This window comes from Lytechinus pictus, chromosome 9, assembly GCF_037042905.1.
Source record: "Lytechinus pictus isolate F3 Inbred chromosome 9, Lp3.0, whole genome shotgun sequence".
NCBI classification, from domain to species: Eukaryota; Metazoa; Echinodermata; class Echinoidea; order Temnopleuroida; family Toxopneustidae; genus Lytechinus; species Lytechinus pictus.
In genome coordinates this window covers 15374061-15396161 of record NC_087253.1, presented here as the reverse complement: position 1 = coordinate 15396161, position 22101 = coordinate 15374061, and the positions used below count along the sequence as shown (strand labels likewise).

Below are 22101 nucleotides of genomic sequence, written 5' to 3'. Positions count from 1 at the left end.
TACTTCTTCTTCTCCTCATATTCTTCTTCGTCATCAACATTGGTAATGTCTGCTACGTATGATTCTTGCAGAAACATAACTTTCAAAACGTTTAAAGGGATTATTAAAAAACCTGGGCACCTTTTTTACTGAGTCGATCTCATCAACTATATGGAAATCCTTCAGTGTCATAATATTTTGCAACAGGAAATTTGTACAATGTCCTATGTAAATAAAGATCAAGCACACTAAATTATCAAGACAATGGTGAACATCATATTTAGAAAATATTTTGAACAAACATGCATTTTAGACGTTGACATTGTTGCTTGCCATAGTTGTGGTTGATCGGATCAATCGCAATTCTCTCTAAGACAGGGCCCTGAAGGCCTGAACTTAATGGATTTGTGTTAATCAAACTTTCTGTAATTTTTTCAGACGTTTAGCCGCAATCTTTTATGTTACCATCCGAACATCTCCATCAATTTGTAAGCTCTACTATCAGTGGTATACCTCGTTCAAGTTCTTTTCACAAGAAATATTTGGTTCAGCAAATATAATCAAATTTTCAAGGACGATGAATAGACACACACAAACTATTGAAATACATTAGGTGAATTGAGTGGATACTCAATTTAATATATCAAATTAATAGAATACAGAAAGGATTATCAAGATTTTTCTCAGGCAAATCAGGAACAATAAATCATTAAAAATAAATATATACAGTATGCCCCACCTGAGTCAATGAAATACATGTGTTGTCTACATATAATATCAATGGATATTAACATAATAAAAATATTTGTATCTTATATGCACTCTCTTTTAGAGTCATTTGGCATTTCATAAGAGGTATATGTTTCCATTCTTCCTCATAATAAATAAATAAATACAAAATATACACAGTTAAAGTAAACATCTGTATATAATTTTAACATGCTTTTACATCATTAAAAAATGTTTTTCATAGATCAAATACAAACAACCTAAATTCTGACATTGATACAATAAATGAAAATACTTTTAAATACTGTATAATAAATTATTAAATAGATTTTTTTTTCCTTTTTTTACATGGACAAATTATTTTGTAGACTATAGCAATGATAATAAATAAATGAATAAATAAATATACCCAATTTAAGTGCAATATAAACATCTATACATGCTTTTACATGAATAAAAAAAATAGTTTTTTTAGATCAAATATAAACAACCTAGATTCTGACTTCGATATTATACATGAAAACACTTTCAAGAATAGTAATAGAATTTTTCACATGGAAATTTTTTTGGTAGACTATAGCAAGGACTATAATATTGCTTTCATATCATACAATAGGGCAATCATGAACAACAATTCTATAAGATTTTAGGTCTCCTCATTTTCTTTTGTAATAATTCTTTTTTTAAAGAATATTTTGTGTTAACTTTCTTGTTGACTATCACATGCATGCCCATAATGATGTTGAATAACTGCTATGTATATCAATACTTTGGTCCCAAGCATGGAATATCATTTCAATATAAAAAAAGATGCTGAAGACCCAATTCTGGGGCACTGGTCCTACAAGGTGGGGACGATGACTGTACATGGACTTTCAAATTCAGTCCCAAACGGTCCATGTTCATTTACAAAATTTTGTTCAACCAGGGCCAAGAACAATGATGCCCATGCAGGCAGTTCTCTGTGGCACCATATATATATACTTTGCGATTGATAGTGGGGAAGATTTTCACAATTGATCAGATTGATTATTGTATATGATCGATCACAAAAATCAGCCCCACGATCAATAGCCCAACTTTTTGTTATGTGGCAGACCTGATGGGCACCGTAACACAAATGTTTGTGATTGATCGTTAGTAAGAAAGAACAATTCTGATTGGTTCCTAGTCAGTCTACTAGAGCAAAGCATGCAACAATCACCTTGATAGATTCAATTAGCGATTAATTGCAAACCTTTGTGTTACAGGCCCCACATAGTTTTCTTTGTATGAGGAAGAAGGTGTGGAGCTATTCTTCATGATTCCGATTCTTTAAGCCGAGTTTGTAGGAAGGCATGATTGAAGCAACCATGAGCTCTTTGGTGAAGCTGGTGTAGGCTTCCACAACATCTTCAAAGATCATCATATGGCCTATGATGGAATTCAAGGAGAGAGAATATATAAGTTAATTAGCATTTATTTGTTTTATGAATTCAAACACGCTTATACAGGATTACAAAAATAACTACAGAAGCTGTTTGACATAGCAGTACTGTGACATAACATAATGAAAAATGAAAATAGATTCCAAGAAACTTTAAGTTCATTCAGCTCAGAAACTAGGCTTCCACCTCATATTCAAAGACCATCATAAATTGCCTATCATGAAAGTCAATGAGAGATAATATATGAGTTCATTATGATACATATAAATTTCATGAAACTCAAAATCTAGATCGCAGAATGTTTTCAGTAATTTCAATTTTTCCTTCATAAATTTTGTTTGTGCTGTTTGAACTTGGGGGAAGAGTTCCTTTTGCAACAGCCATCCAAGATGAAATATATATATAAATATTATATATATATATATATATATTTCACTTTGGGTCAGGAGAAGGATCAGGAGTAGAAGAAGGGTTAGGGTGGCTGTTGCAAAAGGAACTGTTTCGGAACTCGGATCGAATGAATGATCTTTATTACTTCATCGAATACTGAATTTTGTAATTCCCATGAGCTTTAGTATGTGCAGGGATTAGAATTTTAAAAGCTTGTGTTCTTACCTGGCTGGTTATTATCAGGTATGGTCACAATGATGTGCCTGAAGTAGTCAACGACGGAATCAATGAGGGCTTCGACGTCGTGCTCGTTTGGTACGATCTTGCATATCTCTTGTAAGATGTGGATCAGCCATGACATGTTCAAACTGCTCAGATAGGTGACCTACCAAAGAAAGGAATGTACCATGAAAAGATATGCTGAATCATAATTAATAAATGATTATATTTAATTGCTTACATAGCACTGTACACCTCTTTATCTGAAAAGCGCTCTACAATAAGTGCAACATAATTAGCCAAGCTACTGTTATGTGCTCAGTGTTTACAGGAATTAATTCTAGCTAGATACCAATTTACCTCACCTGGGTTGAGTGCAGCGTATGTGGATCAATATCTTGGTGGAGGAAATTATGACATGGCTGGGATTTGAGCCCAAAACCTTTTTTCTAAGTGCGGAGATTAATCCACTGAGCCACAATGCTCCACAATAATATATCAACATGTAATATTTACAATTAATTGTTACTTTATGTACATCAATGATAGTTGCCAGTCATACGATTAGACTTAACTGAGCAATTTGATAGTATCTTGAGTTGCATATATCTCAGTGTGTCTGTACATTTTTTTTTCTTCCTGGGTGCTTCCATATGTGCTGAGTGGTAATAAGGGGGTACACCTCACAATGCCGATGGCCTCTGGTCTGTCCCACACATTCTCTACTCAACAATGGTAATTACAACATTACATGTACATTCTCTACTTGTCAGTGTAATTTTGAAATTGTTTGCTTGTATTGCTATTAAAAGAGATGTGAAATAAATTAATTTAAGAAATGAAATGAAATAGGAATTGTTAATTACCAGTGCCAGTGCGACGATAACTGAGCTTAGCTGTGAGGTCTTCCCATTGATAGCCTTGCTAGCCAGCACTGGAACACAAATGCTCTCCCCGCACATCACAAGTAACCGGGCTGTGTTTTCAGTTTGCCATTCAGTAGGACATCCTGGAAAAAATGGCATAGATAATGCATGAGTTGGATTGATATCATGTTTTTTTTTAATAGAGGGAGAATATTTGTCCTCTTACACATTAGATTTCAACATGAAGATCTCATTAAGATGTAAACTTAGTACCATGTAAAATTACATCTTTCACTTTCCACATTGTGCATGTTAGTATATACTGCTCAACAAGAAAAGGTCAATTAGATGTAGATACCATGCACACAAATTGTTGTCTTTTAATCCAACACTATACTTGGTACTAGTATATTCCACTAAACATCTCAATTAGATGTAGATATAGTACTGTGCACATTAACTCTTTTTTAATTATAATTGTTATATCTCATCCACATAAAAATCTGTTTTGGATGTAAACTTAGCACCATGCGCACATACTGTTTTTCTATTTTCCCACATTAAATTTGATAGCCCATAACATGAAGATCTCCTTTAGATGTAAACTTAGCATAATGTTTTCATGCTTCTTTTCCATAAACTCCCAATATGATGAACATGCAACAGTCTCACTATCATGTATGCACATACTGCCCCCCCCCCCCTCACCACCACATTTTACTTTTTATATTCAACTTAACATGTTCTTATAAATATCTTAATTAGATGTTAACTTTAATAGTAACATCCCCACTTGAAAAATCAGTGTAAACACAATACACTGTGGGTGCAAACGTTCCATTTTATAACACACTTGTATTCTACGTGTAAGTTTTTCAAGCACACTGATGATACTGCCTGTGTTCCAATGTGATTATAAATATCTTAATTAGATGTTAACCTAGTACCATCCCCACTAGAAAGATCAGTGTGAACACAATATGTGAAAATATTTCACTAACACCATAACCACTTCACCTGTGAGTTCTTCTAGCACACTAATAACACTGTCTGTGTTCCAATTTGATTATAAATATCTCAATTCTCGCTACCCCAAATAGGAACAAAAATCTCATAATGCGCGAGACGAGATAATTTTCACTTCGTCGGGTCGTCATCACCACTTCCGGTTCAGAGTTATGCTCGCGCGAGGTTCGCGATACTGAGTTTTCCACCACGCTGAAATCGATGGCAATCAGCGTAATATGTACAGATTATAATACTTTTTATCTAATTTGGTCAGTTTTGATTCCATTTGAATTATAAATAGAAAAAAAATATATATTTCACGTGAAAATGTGAAAGAGAGGGTTGTGATCACGAACTTTCCGAGCGAAAGCGACGTTGTGTTGTTGTGCATGACGGCACTGTTGATCTGAATGGCAAAACAGTGCATTGGACTTCCGATCAGGAAGTTGTAATACCGAAAAGCTATCCTATAATGCAATGCGCGTTACAGGGATTTTCCCGGATCTCGGCGAAATCGCTATTTGGGGTAGCGAGAATTACATGTAGATGTTATAACCGAGTACCATCCCCACTAGAAAGATCACAGTATGAACACAATATGTGAAAATATTCCAATTTATAACTCACAAGTATTTTATCTGTGAGTTCTTCTAGCACACCGATAACGCCTTCTGTGTTCCAATTTGATTATAAATATCTCAATAAGATGTAAACCTAGTACCGTCCCAACTAGAAAGATCAGTGTGAACACAATATGTTGGAATGTTTTTAATCATAAAAGCACATTTTACCTGTGAATTCTTCTAGCAAACTGATGACACTGTAGTCCAATGTGATTATAAATATCTTAATTAGATGTAAACCTAGTACCATCCCAACTTGAAAGATCAGTGTGAACACAATATGTTGAAATGTTTTAAATCATAAAACCACATTTTACCTGTGAGTTCTTCTAGCACACTGATGACACTATCTGTGTTCCAATCTCTGTGTTTGTGCAGGGCTTTGATGGCTACGGCTAGATCTCTGAATGGGGCGGAGCTTAGAGGAGCTGAAATGGGGTCATCGTTGGTCATGAATGTCCAGTCTATCTGGTCTATATGAGAATAGAGGGTATATAAACAACATGTGGGCATGTATTTGTTCTTGAAAAGAACCATCCAAACTCCAAACATGTTCATTTCGTCTTTAAAAGAATGAGCAAAAGTAGCAAAAGCAAGCTAGATACACACTCTATCAGGGAGCTGTATAGGGAGCGGTATATGATATATATATATATATAGCTTTTTTTACACTCTTGCTCATTCTCCAGACGACAAAACGAACACACTCGTCAAAATGTTTGCATAACCTCAAAGAGTTTGGCTGGTCATTTTTAGGACCAAACATACGCCCATAAAATAATACATTGTGTACCATGTAAACTCTATGATTCATTATTTGCCATGGAAACCTTCAGAACTGTTAATTTCATATTGGTATTAGATTATCTGTGAGGTAATCCAAGTGCTTCTACACCAAGTTAATATTAACCAACATGCTTACCTCTACTTCTACTGAGTGGTCCATACAGAAGCAAGAGCACCCTCGCTTGGTGAACCATGGGGTAGGGTTTCAGGATGAAATGAAGCCACATCGCAAGATCTTCCAAGGAGTCCGCCTGGTCCAGGACCACGCCTCGAAGGAAAGACCTCACTTCCAGTTCCAGACCAATCTTGGCCCCTGTCTTGCCTGTCAGAACACTTGCTGTATAATCAAATAACATGATCAAAATCATAAGTGATAGAGCCGTATGTGTAATAAATCTAGTATCTATGTTTGTGATGGTGGTGAAGACAATGATGATGGCATGATGATGATGATGATGATGATGATGACTATGATATGATGGTGGTGAAGATGATCAAAGACCTCAATCATTCGTAAAAATCCAGTCTCGGCAACTGGCTTGCCCGTCAGAACACTTGCTGTATAAAGGCGACCCACACCTTACGATTGGTCTGCGACTCAATTTTGGAATAAAACGTAGTAGAATTTGATGCTAATATTGAGATTTGAAATATCTTACTGTGTAATGTTCTAAATCATCGTACAAATACCTATTTAATATCTTGTTGTAATGACGTCATAGCAGTCGTACAATTTGCTACGATTTGAAACTAATTTGGCCTTTACTCCAAAATAAAGGCTTACAATCTTACAAAACGGTTATATTAGTATTCTTTCAATTAATTTTAACCTCAAATAAAATGATATGTTCCATTCACATTTTCAGAAAATGAGCAAAATGCGATTTGTTCAAAAATCGGATCACGAACAGCCGTAAGGTGTGCGGTGGCCTTAACACATATTGTAATAAAAATCATATCAGTGATACGGCCTTTAAGGTGTAATAGTACCTGTGATGGTGATGGTGATGATTGCAATGATGATGATAATGATTGTGGCAATGATGATTATTTTCTTTAAAGAAGTGACTTGTTATAAAACTGTGAATGTTTGAAAAGCAACCATGGTTCATTTTTTGGTAGAATCTTCAAACAAACAAAGAACCCATGACATTCCCAAGAGAGAGTTAAACACCTTGTCAAAAGTTGATGCCGCATCTTTAAGCAAGAATCCCACTTTAAATTGGCTGTTAAAGCGTATTTTCATAGCAGATTTCCCGCATTTTCCATTGTACTATTGATCAAGAGTGGCAACTGGTAACCAAAAGGTACATGTAGGTAGTCTCCGAAAATGACGAAACTCTGAATTTTGACAAGGTGAATGAATATTAAAGTTTCACTTACCTATTTTAAGGGCAAGGTTCTGATGTTCGATGATAGCAAAGTATGCTCGATGACACTCCTTCTCCTCCCACCCTCTCACAAAGATGCTGAGAAACTGACCGAAGCAGTAGTTGACCCTCGATGACTCAATCTTCACACTGCTGGTTAGCTGATCAGGTATTATAATAATAATAATATGCATAATAATAATATAATGATAACAATACATTTACATAGCACTTTATAGTACTAAGACCTTTACATTGCAATTGTTATTACCATGGTCACATGATCCTGGCATGCTCGCACGAAAGACATGTATATGCACTTTCTCAACTCCCAAGGGGGGGGGGGGGGGTTCCAACAAGAGTTCCAAGACTCAATTGCTAGGCGTAATACATAGGCTTTTGCATCCTAGCGGGTACTTATTTAGCACCTGGGTGGAGAGTGGCAAAATGTTGATCTACGCCTTGCAAAAGGACACTAAGCCGTGGAGGGGTTAAAGAAAAATAACCCTCTGATTACAAAGCGAGTCAGAACCACAACACCACAATGCACAATACACAATACGCATGTCTGATGCATAGGATGAAATTAAATATTTATCACCACAGACATTTCTGATTTTCTGCACATTTTTAAGAAATATTATGGTGTATTACTTCAGGGAAAAATTATAAACGCCAAAATTAGACAAAACAGATCCTTGGAAATGTGAAAAATGTGTAAAAAAACAAATATGTATTACATGAATAATATTTTACTATATGGTTTATCATTACGTCTTACCCCCGTTTGGGAACGGACCGCAGTTCGGATTGCAAACTGCGGTATTTCACCCCATTTTGCGTTTGAAAATCTAAAACATAATTTCCAAGCCCTGGGGGTCGTTTCATAAAGCTGTTCGTAAGTTAAGAGCGACTTTAACAACGACTGGTGACCATCGCCAATTGTACCATTTACCGCAAGACATGATCACCAGTCGCTTTTAACTTACGAACAGCTTTATGAAACACCCACCTGATCAACCCCGCTTGGCCAGGTAATCCCCACAGGCCAGATTATGAGCGTTGAGCCAAGGACGAAATGATAACAACAGCTGTGCTATTACGTAAGTCTTCTCTGCCTGTAGAAGGACCTTTGGAATTAAATTATTGTATTCGATATTTAATCACGTTTTCAAAGGCATATTGTATTCAGAAATTCAATGCTAGCCCATTTTCAATTTCGAACAAAGAAAATCAACCTCGAAATAAGGAAAGTAAGTGAATAAAAAATGGCGACATGTTTTCCCGGACCGCACTCGGGCTGTTGTGTTATCTTCGGACCGAGGTCAAGAAACAGGTGTTTTGATACTTGCATTGCATGCCTGGGGCAGTAGGGTTTTCGTACTTGGAGAAGAGGGGTATAGTGTTATCAAACGGAGCTCTTTCGTCATGTAGTATCATTTTCAAATATCTTATGATTATTACAAGCAAAGACACCCACCCCCCCCCCCCTCGATTACTGGTACTTTATTACCCACAAGGACAGCAATAGTAGCACACAAAAATTACTTCTGGTAATATAAGAGTGAAACACTAAGAACAATCTGAAGATTGAATGTGGTAGATTTAATAATCAATTACATCTACAGTGTAAACTGAAATTTTGACCATCAAATAGTTTTAATGAAGATACCTCTTTAAACAAGGTTTCCATCAGTCTCAGTCTCTCCTTAGTAGGGTATAGGCAAGTAGATCTCTTCACCAATAAACCTACAGAAAACAGAAACATCATTAAGTAATATACATTCTCTAAATAGTTTTCTTTTCAAAGTATGAACTTCATTCATGTCTCTGTTACTTAAATGGCCATGCTTTAATATGTTTGTTTATTTTTGCATGTTCATGTTTATGACCACATCTATATTGTATGTTATTGTCACCCTGTATCGTGTTTGATAAGAACCGATAACCAGGGTTTTATGTTCATTACATTTGTTACTATGATTTGCATGATTGATAAATAAAGAGGTGATTTTAAAAAAAATTGTGTCTACGGTGACTAATCTCACTTTTGGGGGAGACTTTCATGAAACCAATCGTCAGTACTTTTCACCAACAACTGTTATAATTTACTGAAATCCTTGCACCCGATTGTCTAAGAATTAGTCTTACTTTAGGAAACACTCCCCTAACTTAAACTGTGATACATTTTACAATTCTAGCTCATGAAACATACCAAGGCTAATTATTCTATGGAAATTGGTAATATCGAATACAAGTTACTCTGCCCAAGTCAACCTTCTTTTTATTCAAAATATTCGCCTAGGTCAAAGTAATTCTTTTACCAGAATATCAAAAAGATTTGTTACACATGTATAATTCATCTAAGTAGAATTTCTCCCAAGTCGAACAGATTTCTGTGGTCCCAAAAGATTTGAGTTAAGCAGAGTTACCTGGGCAACACAGAGTTGCGATTGATCCAATCAACTACAACTATGGAAAGCCAGCAATGTCAACACCTCAAATGCAATTTTGTTCAAATATTTTCTATATGATGTATATTTACATGTTATATTCATTGTGTTCTTGAAAAATTAGTGTGCTTCTCATTGTTTATAAAAGACATTGTGCAAATTTCTTGTAGAAAAAATTATGACATTGATGGATTTCCATACATACATGTAGTTGAGGTTGTTCGGATCAATCGAAAGATGGGGGCCCTGGAGGGCAATAGGCTCAGGAAGGAATACTAAATTTACGTTTCTTGTTGGGGAAGAGGATGGGCTTAGTAGAAATTGGACCAAATGATTTGCAGATGAACTAGGATTACACCGTATGGGGATGACACCAATGGAAGTACTCTTTAGACCAAGAGGCAATGTGCCACAGCACTTACCCAAGTCTTTGAAGCAGTAACACAGATCAATCCGTTTCTTCTTGCTCTTATTCCTTGCACAACCTGTAGACAGGAGCTTGTTTATGCCTTGTTTGGTGAGGTTGTACGCCATCACGATGTCCCGCATTGATTTTGACACAAGGGTTAGGTGGCTGAGGTCCATTGCTTTTGAACACCAAAGAGAAATAGAAATATAAGATATGACAGATAACAATGATGCAAATGTTAGTCTGGGCTTTACAATATAAAAAAATTGTCATTCTAAGACAGTCGTGAATGAATTGAGCTCCAAATGCTCTGAAAAATTGAACCTCTACCCTTAAGAGATTTCTGACACAACTGCTAAGGACCAAGGTAAAACTACAAATTTTTATCAGAGTTAAAAAAGACCCAAGTTCAAAATATGGGGCAATAGATCAAACCATGAAATAAAAAGTTAGAAACCCGGTGGTTTATCATCATGGAAATACCGGTAAATGTAAATTAATATCTCTATCTCTATATCCAATATCTAACTAAGATATGAACGCACCATTATACAAAAATATAGCCATAGCCTAACAAAATTTTTATATTTCATTTGATTGATAAAAGATAGGCTTGGGACGAATGTCAGTTTTACCATTCGATTATTTAATCTACAACTCTCAATGCCACAATTTATACAATTGGACCTCACTGCATTGACCATGATCTAGGGTAAAGAATATTGTCTGTTTCTATTTGTTCCCCCTTTGATTCCTATGACTATGTCAAAAGAAATTACATGAAATGAGATTATAACTTTCAGTTATTGTTTCAATAAAAAATCTTTCCTGAATCAATGCTTTTATGCACCCCTGCATATGGGTGAATCAGCCCAGATCATTAAAGGAAAATACCTATACATAATCAACCAACAAAAATAATAACAAAGATGATAATTCACTAAAAAAAGGGCATTAATAAATAATTACTTTCGTCAATTTTTTTTGGGGGGGGGGGTAAAAAGTTTCACAACTTACTTGGAAGTTTAGAAAAGATAATGTACATGACCTCTTCTGGTAAGACAGAGAAATATCCAAGGGGGGAATTGTTCATTGCCTCACTAAACTCTTTATCTTCAGCTTTCCTTTGCAGTCTCTTGCTTCTTCTCGCTGTATGTATAGTCCCATACGTACATGTTGGTGTATCAGATGAGACATCCATCATCTACAATTTATAAAGGAAAAAATTGAAAAGGAATGATAAGTACTGGTACTTTTAATTGCTCTTGCACATTGAGTTCCTTGTTTATATTTTTATTGTAAAGTGCATTGCCATCACATACATTTTATACCTTGAAAATATACCTTCCATCATACATGTACATGTATAAAGCATTGAAGCCTTTTATTAATAAAAACTTATTTCCCTCTTGTTGACTTCTCATGAAAAATTCTGGAACACTGTTTTAATTCCGCTATACTTCAGTTTTTTATCAAGAACAAGCAAAAAATTCACCTGGGTCAATCAAGTCCGAAATTTCAACAAGCTGGACCTGAAGCTCTTTATAGATGAGCTTTAGAGCCTTTAGAGGGGAGGTTATTCCATTTCACTGATGCATCTCTGTGAAATGGAGCCATGTCAAAGCCTTTTAAGATTTCCTTCTTTGTAATCTTGTGTGTGTGTGTGTGTGTGTATTTGAGTTTTGTCAGACGTGTATCAATCAGATATGATTATTTACGTCTGGGACCGACCTTTAACGTCACCGTCCGAAAAACGTGACCAGGGCTCGAACCTCGAACCTCTGCATCAATGAAATTGAAATTGAAATTGAAAAGGTTTTACTAAAATTATTGCACTTTGCAGCCAAAAGGCTGAATTGCGTACAATTTACAGGTATATATACATAGAGTGTACAGATTTAAAAACATCAAACTTGAAATGATGACAAAAATATAATGCAACTTAATATATTATGTATACTAAAAGGAAAAGATGAAGTAAAAAAAAATACAAACACTGAAATGTGGTGGTGGTGGAAGGATGCTTATTGATAAACATCTTTAATTCAAACAATAAGAAACTTAGTTTTAAGCAGGAACAAAAACGAAAGACAGGCGGGTGTCTGGGGACGAGCGAGCAGTCAAGTCCAATGCACAGCTCCAGCCAAGGATTGCTAATCCCACAACACCATTCAACCTGAGCAATGATATTGGTTATTCAAATCCATTGCTCAGGTGGAACTTTGTAGGGTCAGCTACATTGTATAACTTCACCGGAGCTATGCATTAATAGGGCCGACAAACAATCACTTTCAAAACAAAACACACTCACGTTCATACCACGCTCATCATTCATCCAACAACCATAAAGACACTAAGTCTAAAACAACTGAACTCACTCACCCAGCAGTCACCCCTGGCACCTTGCACTCATTAAGCATACGGGTTTTAAAAAAAGGTATGCGGGGGGTGAGTAATCGCTCGTCCCAAGAATCCGTCCTGCTCAAACCTGAAAACATTTACTTAAAATATAAAGGATGACATAGTTTTGTAAAATGATATAAATGTCTTCCACCACATACAGAAATATTGATAAAAATGAGTGAAATATTGGTATAAAAATCCAAACATCGTTTCCTTTTAGTTGTTACAATGTGAAATACATGCATTAAAAGCATATTACAAAAACACCTGTAAACCTATTCAATTATGGTTGAGTTTAAAAAGTTCTAAAAATAGTAAAATTGTAAAATTTTCATCACAAGCTTATGAACTAATAACAATAATAACAAATTGCTATCAGGCGCGATGTATTAGCATAACACGACTTGCACAGCAGAGGTTTGTGTGTATATCAACCAGGTAACTAAATAACTAGTCAGGATATGAACGCCGGCAGCCGTTCTTTGGCGGAACCCCACGGCCACCCGTCCCATACGGCGCGTGCACCAAACCCGCCCAATCCTCCCATAGTCCAGGATAGGCCCCATAGACAAGGGGTCGAACCTTGTTTTTTTAGATATACAATGTTTTTTTATGGTTTCTTGTCAATTCGAGGGTGCTGATTCCGAATCTGAATGATGCCGCTCTTGTAACCTTGAGCATTTTCCGCAAATTGGCAAAATCCAATATGGCCGCCAAAATATGCAAATTACCCATGAAAATCATAAAATTGCCAACACATTAGCTATAAAATGCGTGTAGTTGTTGTGCAGAAGTGAAATACCAATTGGAAAAGCGATATTTGACAAAATATTTATTTTATTGATATTCAAAATGACCGCCATAACCCCTGTATACTTTATTATGTAGAATATGAATGGGGAAAATATTTTTTTCAAACAAGAGCACTATTATTGCATGTGATTGTGACCTGCGAGTGGACTACTGTCTGAAAACATGACTATTAACAAAACTATGTCATTTGTATACTATCTAATGTGATAAATGCTGTATTATGATATTCAAAATGGCTGTCATAGACCCCTTATACTGTGTACAATATATAAAAGGGGACAAATAATTTTCACAACCTTTGAATTTGTTTGACTTTAAAATGCCAATAACTGCGAAATATTGGTGTAACACTGTCTGACAACAAGGATTTCTAACGAAACATATCATTTCCCTTGCAATTTCGGTAATTATGCTGCATGTTGACATTCAAAATGGCTGCCATAGGCCCTATCTGTATTATGAACAAAACGAATGAAGAAACTAATTTTCACAAGAGTAAAAACAATAAAATGAATGTAATTGTAATCTATACGAGTGAAATATTGTCTAAACACATGATTTCTGGCGAAACATATCATTTCATTGTTCATGCATGAGATAAATGCTGTATTGTAAAATTCAAAATGGCCCCTTTGAGCCCGTTACAGTATTATCTACAATGTAAATGGGGACAAATACTTTTGAAAGAATTAGGATTTGCCTGACTATGAAATCCATACAATTCTGTTGAATAAGGAAAATATTGTTTGAAAACGTGATTTTTTTAATGAAATATAACATTTCCTCTCCCATAGGTGATAAATACTGTATTTTGACTTTCAAAACGGCCGCACAAGCCCCTACAAATTCTGTAACATGCGTATAGGGAAACTAATCATCACCAGAAGGAGAACCAAAAACGCACGTAACTATGTGATGTATAGGTACAATTTGGTCTTGAACATGATTTCTGACTAAATACATCACATAATGGTTGAGAAGGTAATAAAGGCCTTACTTTGAAATTCAAAATTGCTGCCATAGCCCAAAGTAGTATGTACATTGTAACTGGGGACAGATAATTTTGACAAAATTTTTACTATGAAAATGGCTTAATTTTGATGTAAGTGTTAAGTATTGTCTAAACCCAATGATTTCTAACGAAATATATCATAGCTTGTGTCATAAAGGTGATGAATGCAGCCTTTTAAAAATGAAAAATGGCCGCCATAGTCTCTTATTTTAATATGTAAAATTTGAATGAGGAAAGATAATTTCCACAAAGAAACATATTGCAGCCATTTTGAAATTTAAATATAGCATTTATCACCTAAATAACATAAGAAATGATCTATTTGGTTACAAAATCATATTTTTAGACGATATTTCACTCATACATGCAACACCATTTAGTCAAGCAAAGCCAAATTCTGTTAAAATTATATGTTCCCATTCACAAAGTACATAATAGGCCTACCGTTAGGGCCTGTAGCGGCCATTTTGACTTTCAAAATACATTATTTATCACCTACCTGGCAGAATGAATGATATATCTTGTTAGGAATTATGTTTTCAGACATTATTTTACTCTTAAATCACAATTATATGCATGTTATGGTGCTGACTCATGTGAAAATTGGTTTCCCAGATCGATTGTACATAATACAGTCAATGTCTTTTGGCGGCCATTTTGAAAGTCAAAATACAATATTTAACACAAATATGAAACCCGAATAATATATTTCGTTGCAAATTATATTTGAAGACAGTATTCCACTAATTTACCACAAAAAAATATGTTTTAGTGCTCACCTTGTGATTGTTTTTGTCCTCTCTCACATCGTAGATCATAATTTTAGGGCCTTTGGCGGTCATATTAAATATCAAAATACAGGGTTTATCACATACATGGCATGTTAAATAATAAATTTCGTTAACAATAATGTTTTTAGTCAGTATTCCACTCGTTTATCTCAACAAAATGCATTTTAGTGCTCACTCTTGTGATTTTTTTGTGTCACCATTCACATTGTACATAATAGTGTTAGGGCTTTTGAAGGCCATTTTGAATATCAAAATACAGGATTTATCACATAAGTGACATAACAAATGATATATATCGTTAGCAATCATGTTTACAGACATTGCTTCACTCATAGATCATAATTACTTGCATTTCAGTGCTCAATTTTGTAAAAATTAATTTTCCCCATTCATATTGTATAGGGGTCTATGATGGCGGCCATTTTGATATCAAGAAAATAAATATTTTGACAAAAATAATTTTTTCAGATATTATTTCACTCCGGCAGCACAATTGCATATTTAAAGCCAATGTGGGGACAATTTTATGATTTTCATGGGTAATTTGAATATTTTGGCGGCCATATTGGATTTTGCCAATTTGCAGAAAATGCTCAAGGTTACACGAGTGGCATCATTCAGATTCGGAATCAGCACCCTCGAATTGACAAGAAACCATAAAAAAACATTGTATATATAAAAAAACAAGGTTCGACCCCTTCTATCCTGGACTACCACCCCTCGCTCTCTGTCACAAGAGCGAAAAGTAGGAAGGCGAGGCTCCTGTGAACATACCATGTGGGACCGGTGACCGTGGGTCTCCCCAACGCCCAGCAACCAACATTCAGATCCTGACTAAGGAACAATACAAGCTTTTTTTTTTGTAATTTGTAACTTCCCCACAGCTTGGATTACAGGCGCACGCCACAACGCCCAGTCATTGTAACAATGATCTTGGTAGTCTTGTAACAATTAATGGCTGCAGGCTCCATTTCCAAGTAGATTTCTAGATCTGGATCTGTTCTTTGTAATCTTGTAACAATTAATGACTGCAAGCTCCATTTCCAAGTAGATTTCTAGATCTGTTCTTTGTAATCTTGTAACAATTAATGGCTGCAAGCTCCATTTCCAAGTAGATTTCTAGATCGAGATCTGTTCTTTGTAATCTTGTAACAATTAATGGCTGCAAGCTCCATTTCCAAGTAGATTTTTAGATCTAGATCTGTTCTTTGTAATCTTGTAACAATTAATGGCTGCAAGCTCCATATTACAAGTAGATTTCTAGATCTGTTCTTTGTAATCTTGTAACAATCAATGGCTGCAAGCTCCATTTCCAAGTAGATTTCTAGATCTAGATCTGTTCTTTGTAATATTGTAACAATTAATGGCTGCAAGCTCCATTTCCAAGTAGATTTCTAGATCTAGATCTGTTCTTTGTAATCTTGTAACAATTAATGGCTGCAAGCTCCATTTCCAAGTAGATTTCTAGATCTAAATCTGTTCTTTCTAATCTTGTAACAATTAATGGCTGCAAGCTCCATTTCCAAGTAGATTTCTAGATCGAGATCTGGTCTTTGTAATCTTGTAACAATTAATGGCTGCAAGCTCCATTTCCTAGTAGATTTCTAGATCTATCTAGATGATCAAAAAATCAAGTGTGATCAAGGCCATCAATCCATGATTTTATAGACCTGGATCATGTCTGCTCTGTCAGGCTGTGGTTATCTTTAAGATACAGTCAGGCAAGAGTTTTTTTTCTTGAAGTCTGAAATTTCAAACTTTCAGTCTTTCCTCATAACAAAGATTGTATGTTGATTCAACTGTAATATTAGACTTAACATTAGATCTACACTACAGTTTAAGTTAGATCTAGAGTCTAGACTGTCATTAAAAATCTTAATTTTTAACAACAGCCATAGTCATAGATCTAGATCTAACGTTGGTCTAGATCTAACGTTAGATTCTACCTTTAGATTTAACCAAGATCTAGAGATCTAGACTCATGAATACTAGTGTGTGGTGTGAAAAGTTTCTGTCTTTGATGTGCTGATAAGTGATGTCTGATGATTGAGTATGAGACTGTTACTGTTAGCAGATCTAAATCTAGATCTAACTGCAAATTTATGATTAGATCTAGACTCTAATTGCTTATCTGCTCCTTGAACTGATGCAAAGAGTTCAATCTTAATTCTAATGTAATAATAAATTTGCAACTGTTAAAAAATGATCTTACATACTTAGACCTGTGTTAGATCTATCAATTGTAAAACTGCAACAGAATGAAGACTTCATTTTGTTGCAGTGTTACAATTGATATATCTAACACAGTTAGATCTAGTAGAGGTCTAAGTAGGCTACGTTAGATCAAATAAAATTAGACCAACTCCAGAAGCAAATCTATTATTACATTAGAATTTAGATCGAACTCTTTGACTTTGCATCAGTTTAAGGAGCAGATAAGCAATCAATCACCAATTTGCAATTGAAAGTTAGATCTCTAGTCTAGATCATGTCATGGACCAAGGCCAAGGCCCAGGGCAAGGCAATTGCACATTTTTTCAGTACGAAAAACAGATTTGCATTTGATTTGATCGCAACAGATGCAAGTTTCTTGAAAAAGAAGGTCTAGGCCTAGATGATAGATCTAGTAACAGTAACAGTTAGGCCTAGAGTCTTACGTTAGATCTAACATTAACCTGAGGAGCTCAGGCCCGCTTCTGGACCTGGGGACTGGGTTAATCTAGATCTAACTGTAGAGTAGGAATAACCATCGTTTCTGGGGATTTAACAATTTCTGACATTTTAGTGTAGTGGAGCCAACGCAGTTCAGGGAACAGCCAAATACAGAGACTGAAGTTTTTGGTCTCATCTAGACCTAACCCAGGGAGCTCCGGCCCGCTTCGCGGGCCAGAGCCCAGGAGTCCACCGTGCATTAATTTTAGACATAGACACTGGAGCTGGACTAGGCCTAGGGAAGATTGTGGTCTCAATAACTTTGAAAGAAAATTGTGAAAACAGAAATTATGCACTTACTACGATTATATGGATGAAGCCTTGAAGGTCTATCGTGTGGCAGTATCCTGACATCGAGGCACAGACTGGAACCTCAAAAAAACGAAAAGTTTTGTCGCGATCATACCTCTCCTAATTCTTTCAAAATTCATAACAAAATGGCCGATCGAGACTGGGGTAGGAGAACTTTTTGTTATTTTGAGGTTCCAGTCTGTGCCTCGATGTCAGGATACTGCCACACGATAGACCTTCATCCATAATAGTAATAATACTAATACCGGTAGGCTAATCGTGGTAAGTGCATAATTTCTGTTTTCACAATTTTCTTTCCAATTGAGACCACAATCTACCCTAGTCCCGTGTCTATGTGGAAATGCATGGTGGAGGTCCCCGGGGCAAGGTGGACTCCTGGGCTCCGGCCTAGGTTAATCTAGACCTAGGTCTAAGTTAGATATAGACTAGGCCCTAGTAGTACTACAGTGCGTATCAAAAAAAACGGGACAGTTTTGAAAAGTCTATAAAAAATTTGTTTCAAATTATTATATCTATATTTTGATGTTAATAGATGCTCCGATGTCTTATCTTTGAAATGCAATTAAAAAAAATATATTTTATTCATGCTTGAGCGAACATGGGACGTTTTTGTCGGGGGTTCAAAAAGAGGCTTGCGCCAAAATGGCAGAAATGAGAAATTTGATGATTAGACTTTTGGCCAATCAGCAGACTTCCTCTTAATCTTTTCATTATCTTTGCCATAATTTTCAAATCATGCTGTCAAATTTCATTTACAAATTTATTTATTTACCAGAATTATTTTGTTTTTCATTTAAACTTCTTTTACCTTTGAATTTTCCTTCATAAGTAAGAAAAGAAGACTTTTGTCAACCCAAGTAGGAAGATTTGCATTATTAAATAGGAGAATTTGTAATTATTCAAATCCTTTTATTATGTGAAACAAATTATGTTATGGTACCTATAAAAGACATGAATCCTATTTTTAAGGGGTTATTGAATCCTTCAAGTTTAATTATGTGCTTGGCAGGACAAACAGGAAAGGATTCATGTCTTTCAATGGCAATGATGTAGCCTATTGAGTCAATTTTGAAGGAGCAATTTATAAGGCAGATTGGGTAAAATGTACTAAAAGTTGTGAAGCGAGCAAGCAAAACATTTCCACTTTTTTATTAGAATATCAAATTTTTTGATTTTGACATAATATTCAGAAAATGATATCATATTTCACTTTTTATGTTTTCTGTGATTTTCTTTTTCACTTTTTTTCTTGGTCATGATTTATTTATTTATTTCCTTTTTTTTTGGGGGGGGGGGAGGGTGGGTGGGCACCCCGATCCCTCACCCATCAGTATGCCACTGTTCAAAGGCACCATAACCTTTTTAGCACACAATGAAAGGATTTGAAAAAAAATTGACGCTCTCCCATACTTTGGTTGAAAAAAAAATTGTTTTTGCTTAGTTAGAGAAGGAATATTCAAAGCTGAAAGAGAACATATTAAAAACGAACAACAACAGAACTATTCAAGCAAATAAGTAGATTTGGAAACGAATTTTGACTGCATAATTCAAAAATTATGGCAAAGATAATGAAAAGGTTAAGAGGAAGTCTGCCGATTAGCAAGAAGTCCGACCATCATATTTATCATTTTATGCCATTTTGGCGCAAGTCTCTTTTTTAACCCCAGACAAAAACATTCCGTGTTCGCTCAAGCATGAACGAAACTAAATTATTTTGATGGCATTTGAAGGATAAGACCTCAGATCACCTAAAATATAGAGATCATAAATTGAAACAAAAATTTTATAGACTTTTCAAATCTGTCCCGTTTTTTTTTATACGCACTGTATAATTTCTAGCCTAGTAATACACGGCCTAACACTTAGTATAGAAATTGAATCCCCGGAAACGACCGCAGTTATTCCCGTCGTGTCAGTGTCAGTATTTTTGGGCCTAACTCCATCACTTTTTACATTTTCATTGCCAAAATGATATCAATGATACCGGTACTAACTAGGATTAATGATCAATGATACTGGTACTAACTAGGATTAATGATCAATGATAATAGGATTAATTACTGCCCTCACCTTTTCTGCACCCCCTGACTCCTTTACATTGGCCTTGCCCTGCATGTCCTGGTCCTGGGCCGCGCCTGGCGCCTGTCTGGACCGATTGGCTCCGTTGTTGTTTTGGGCGTTGCGGGCCTCAGCCAGGCGGTTCCGGGTCTCGGAGGAGTCTCTCCGTCTCCGACTCCGTTCGAGACCAAAGTAATGTCAAAAGCACAAGTTCAACTCAATTGCAGAACTTGAACTCAAACAGGATTGCTTGTGTAGCTTTAAATTAAACTAAAATTACTTTCAGCTAAAACAATAGCCAAAAACATGAATGAAAATTATCCCGAATTACCTAACAAAATTTCAAATGACCGCGATCGCGACAGCTGATTGATGACGTTTCTATCAATTATTGGTGTTATCGCGATCGCATAAATATCGATCGATATGCGATGTCTATTACAAAGCAAACAAAAAAGTCTCACGTTTTCCCCCTCAGCATATACAGTCCCGAGTACATAGTAATTTTTTTTTTAATTGAAATATATTTATTCAGGAAAAATACAAGATCAGTACAAGAACACTGTAATGATTTTCTTCTCCTTTCACTTCTTTTTCTTCTCCTCCTTCTTCTTTCACTTCTTATTCTTCTCCTTCGGGCTTCTTTCACTTCTTATTTTTCTCCTCCTTCTTCTTCTCCTCCTCCTCCTCCACCTTCTTCTTATTTTTCTTCTTCTTCCTTCTTCTTTTCCTCCTTCTCCTTCTTCTTCTCCTTTTCTACTTTTTCTTCTCCTACTTCTTGGCTACTTCCTTCATCTTTTCTTTCTTCTCCTTCCTCCCATTCTTCTTATTATCTCTCTCTTTTTTTTCTTTCTCTCTCTCTCTCTCTCTCTTCCCACCCCCTCCCTCCCTCTCTCTATCACTGGCGGCACCCGAGCCGGGGGCATGATGGGGATCGATTTTGCCCCTCCCCTATTATAAAGCGGTCCCTCCCTTAGTTGCTCCCATATTTTTGGACAGAGGCGTCGATCCTGGGGGGGGGGGGGCAGGGGGGCGATCGCCCCACCAATGAAAATATTGGGGGGGCAAACATATCGTTTCCCCCCCCCCCCAATAATTCCGCATGTGCAAAAATAAAATAAGATTGTAATGTTACACAGAAATCAGCTAGCGAGATTGAGATACACAACTCATTCTTTATTTAAAATCGCTTTCAAAATGTCCGCTTTTTCAGATTGGAATATACAAAATTTCAGCTCGCGCTTCGCGCTTGCATCAATTCTGTAGTAAAAACCCATACTTTTCATGATTAAATTGTGAATAGAAGTCCCGTTTTCAATTCTAAGCCTCAAAAGAACTCCCGCTTCGATTTGCAATATATCTTGTCCTTTATTAAAAACGTCCATTAAACTGTCATTTTTTTTTTCAGATCGTTGTTTTAGATACCCATCTTAATCCTTGGTACCAAAAATGCTTAGAATATCAAGCTTTCGGGTCAGAATATAAAGAAACTTCAGCTCGCTCTCGGCACTTGCATTATCTGTGTAGTGAGATATGTATCCTCCTCATGAGTTACTACAAACAGTCCTAAACAGGTACCTTTTTCCAGTTTTCAGGTCAGTATACAAAAAAAATTCAGCTCGCGCTTCGCGCTCGCATTAATTTTTTGGTGAAATATGTGGCTCTTTCTCATGAGTTATATATATATATATATATATATATAAAACGATATTACGACTACCACAATCATGAATGTTATTAT

At 35.8% G+C, this 22101-nt stretch overlaps 1 protein-coding gene across 1 annotated transcript; it reads right to left on the bottom strand.

The window, feature by feature from the left end:
• Positions 1-1054: 1054 nt before the first annotated feature.
• Positions 1055-20743, bottom strand: LOC129267664 (F-box only protein 47-like). Its single transcript, XM_064104319.1, has 10 exons — positions 20373-20743; positions 11277-11463; positions 10273-10437; positions 9070-9146; positions 7411-7558; positions 6164-6364; positions 5559-5714; positions 3611-3753; positions 2751-2910; positions 1055-2121 (listed from the first exon to the last, which is right to left on the bottom strand). Exons 1-10 carry the CDS (start codon positions 20415-20417, stop codon positions 2000-2002), a joined length of 1404 nt encoding a protein of 467 aa, XP_063960389.1. The 5' UTR covers positions 20418-20743; the 3' UTR covers positions 1055-1999.
• Positions 20744-22101: the final 1358 nt, after the last annotated feature.